This window comes from Octodon degus, unplaced genomic scaffold (assembly GCF_000260255.1).
Source record: "Octodon degus isolate 3935 unplaced genomic scaffold, OctDeg1.0 scaffold00030, whole genome shotgun sequence".
NCBI lineage: Eukaryota > Metazoa > Chordata > Mammalia > Rodentia > Octodontidae > Octodon > Octodon degus.
In genome coordinates this window covers 3,838,694-3,841,899 of record NW_004524606.1, presented here as the reverse complement: position 1 = coordinate 3,841,899, position 3,206 = coordinate 3,838,694, and the positions used below count along the sequence as shown (strand labels likewise).

Below are 3,206 nucleotides of genomic sequence, written 5' to 3'. Positions count from 1 at the left end.
TGTGAGGTTCGAACTCCAGCAACCTGAGGCTGACAGCTTTGTGGAAGCAGCCACTTAAAGGCCTGAGCTAGGGCCAGGCCCCCTAGACTTTAGATTCTGAGAAAACTGTTTCTCAGCTACTGTTTGGTTGGTTTTGGAATTGCCTGGAGGCAGGAGCTACTTTTCATGGGTGCAGAGATGTTAGGTAACCTGGAATATTGCCTGTTGAGGACCCAGCTGCATGAGATTGAATGAACCTTGTATAGATCTGGGACCTTGCTCAGGGAGCTCAGGCCTGGATATCTCCTGCAGGTCCTGTGAGCAGGCACACAGCTCAGTGGAGCTGCACCCTGGCGGCCTGGGTGCAGGACTGGCACAAAGAGCTATGAGCCATCGTGATAGACACCTACTTCCTGTGCTCTTCCTGTCTGTTTGGGGAACCACTAGCCCCAGAAAGCAGTTCTTATAAGTGGATGGCAGTTTTTAACAGCTGCCATAGTTTTTGTTACCTTTTTGGACTCTGACTCCTCTTAACTCAAAAAGTAACTAGTCTTCTGTCTGTTGGGAAGTCATGCTCATCCTTAACCCCTGTGGGTGGTCCTTGGAGAGAGACAACCCAGGCTGGGCAGGGTGACTCTGACACTGCATGGGCCTTTGCAGACCAGGCAGGGTATGCAATTCCAGCCTGTCATCACCATGAAATTCTAAGTGTTCAATTCAGAAAGGGAAGGTGCGTAATCTCAGCTCAGATCACTTTCCCCACGCTCCCAGTGGGCAGACCTAGCAGGCAGTGCTGCCTGATTCTGTGTTCTCTTTTGTCAACCCTCCCGTCTCCCTGACCCTGATGTCTTCTGTTTGGAAACTGCAGGACTCTGTTTGGAAACAAGATCAAGTCCGTGGCTAAGAGAGCATTCTCGGGGCTGGAAGGCCTGGAACACCTGTGAGTACCTCGCCAGACACTGTCGCCAGGTGCTCTTAATTAACGTGCTGGGTATTTGGATAAGTCCCTTCCTTTTTTCTACTGCACTGTTACCCCTAAACTGTGGTCCTTTGTGGGCACCTTGTCTCAATACCACTTCCACAAGGAAGGGTTCTTTTTTTTTTTCAAAAATAACTTTAGTATTTTTATTTATTTGTGTGTGTGGGGGGGGGGCAGCTCAGCCCACCAGGGGGCGGGGCTGGCTGGCATGTGGTGCTGGGGGATTGAACTGCGGTCCCTCTGCTTTGCCAAGCTTGTTCCAAGTAGGTGCTTTAGACCACTGAGCCATCTCACCAGCCCCAGGAAGGGTTCTTTATCCTGGCCCAGTCAGGACCTGTGCTAAAGCAGCCCAGCCATCTGAGCACATGCTGGGCCTCCCTGCAGTCTTCTTTCCTGGAATGGCTGCCCCTGGGACAAAGAGGATAGTCAGCTCAGACTTTCCTGTTGCTTTTGCAATGGAGGCTTGTAGCATGTGGTTTCAGATTGTTTCTTCTTTGAATCAAGTTCAACCTCAGTTCTGCCAGGGAAGATCTGCCTGTTGATTGAGCAGCCTGCATCTGGTATCAGTGCTGCCCTCGAGGCTGGCTTGACTCCTGGGTCACTCCATGGGCTGTGTCAACACAAGCAGAGGGAGAGTCACCTCCAGGGGAATTATCACTTGGAGTCTGGCTAGTATCTGTGGGTCATCGTGGAAACCAGGGCAGTCCCAGAAAAATCTCTTGAGTGTCCTGGCTCAAGCATGTGGCTGACTTAGAGTGCCCAGGGCTTCTCTGCACAAGTTACTTATTCTGTTTCAGAAACCTGGGAGAGAATGCCATTAGATCCATCCAGTTTGATGCCTTCGTAAAGATGAAGAATCTTAAAGAGCTGTAAGTACTGGAGAGTTCATGGCCGTCAGTGACAATCATTGATGCCTCTGTGTGTGTGTGTGTGTGTGTGTGTGTGTGTGTGTGTGTGTGTGTTTTCCTTTTGGTACTGGAATAGAATTTTTGGGAATGGAACTCAGGGCTTTGTGCTTGCCAGGTAGGCACTGTGCCAATGATTGACCCACGAGAAGTGTTTCAGAATAAGAAACACCCTTAAGTTGTATTATGCTCACTTCATGTAACAGCTGTGATTGTTTACAGGTGCATGGAAGCTAAGTTGTCCATTTAAAAACATGTCCTGTGACATGTACTCTGGAGCAGAGAGCAGCACACTTTTTCTGAAAGGATGTAGTACTTTGTGGGCCACAGGGACTGTGTCATGACTGCTCAGCTGTGCTGTTAGAGCAGAAAGCAGCTGTAAGTGATGCATGAATAGATGGGTCTGGCTGTGAGCTGTGACATTTGCACTGACTAAGCAAGAAGGCTGCAGTTTGCTAGCCACTGTTCTGGATAATGTGAAAAACTCTTCTATCAAGTGGATAATCATTCCTTTCATTATGTGAGAGTCAAGTTTTCATCTTTGGGTTTGCTTAAAATGAAGGACATTGTGAAGGGCAGGCTGTGAGCCAGGCAGAGGCACGGCAGGGATGCCATAGCAGTGGTGCTGCTGAGGCCTGCCACCGTGATCCGTCAGGTGATGGAAGTTCAAGGAGCTAGCCCAGGTACTCAAGTGACAGCTCCGAAGTTTCCATCCCTTTTGCCATGTGTGACTAATTTTGCAGCCAGTAAGTTCTAGTCACAGTATCAGTTCTGTGCAAGTGTGGCTGTGGTGCTTAGAGGTGCTTTGGTCATCCTTGTGCCCTGCCGCATTCCATGCTGAGGCCACTCCTATGGACCCTTGTTTGGGCAGGGAAAGTAGGAGGGCGGGAAACAGGTGCAGTGTCCATGCTGAGAACTGAAGTGGATAGGTGACATTCCTGAGAGGAGGGGTGGTGCGCTTACTTGCCACAAGGTGATCAATTGTCAAACTTGAAGCTGCCAAGTTCTTTCTTAGAAGGGTCAGGACCTAAGAGCAGGAGTTCGTAATAGGCTCACTGGGTGCTGTGCAGAATGCTGTTCTTCCAGCCTCAGCAGATCTGTTTCTGCCTATTTGGGTAAGACAGAAACAATCAATTCCATAGCTCCTGTTCCAGGGGAAGGGACTAGGTGATTCTGGACCTTTTTTTTTTTTTTTTTAACTACTATTCTCTAATGTTTACCTTATTTTTTTTTCTTTTCTTTTTAAAGTTTTATTGATAAACATATAGCAATGAGACAGTTTCAAATCAAATCGAAAGTACAGTTTCAACAAATAATACACTGCATATATTCTTCTTAGTGGT

The 3,206-nt window shown here is 48.2% G+C and overlaps 1 protein-coding gene across 2 annotated transcripts in view; it reads left to right on the top strand.

Annotated features, from left to right (window-relative positions):
- The window catches only part of Lrig1 (leucine rich repeats and immunoglobulin like domains 1), a 118,463-nt gene that overhangs the window by 96,698 nt on the left and 18,559 nt on the right, over positions 1-3,206 (top strand). For both annotated transcript variants that reach the window (XM_023713341.1, XM_004629482.2), the window contains exons 10-11: positions 848-919; positions 1,756-1,827. In XM_023713341.1, the coding sequence (XP_023569109.1) occupies positions 848-919; positions 1,756-1,827 (144 nt within the window). The remainder of the gene's footprint in view (positions 1-847; positions 920-1,755; positions 1,828-3,206) is intronic.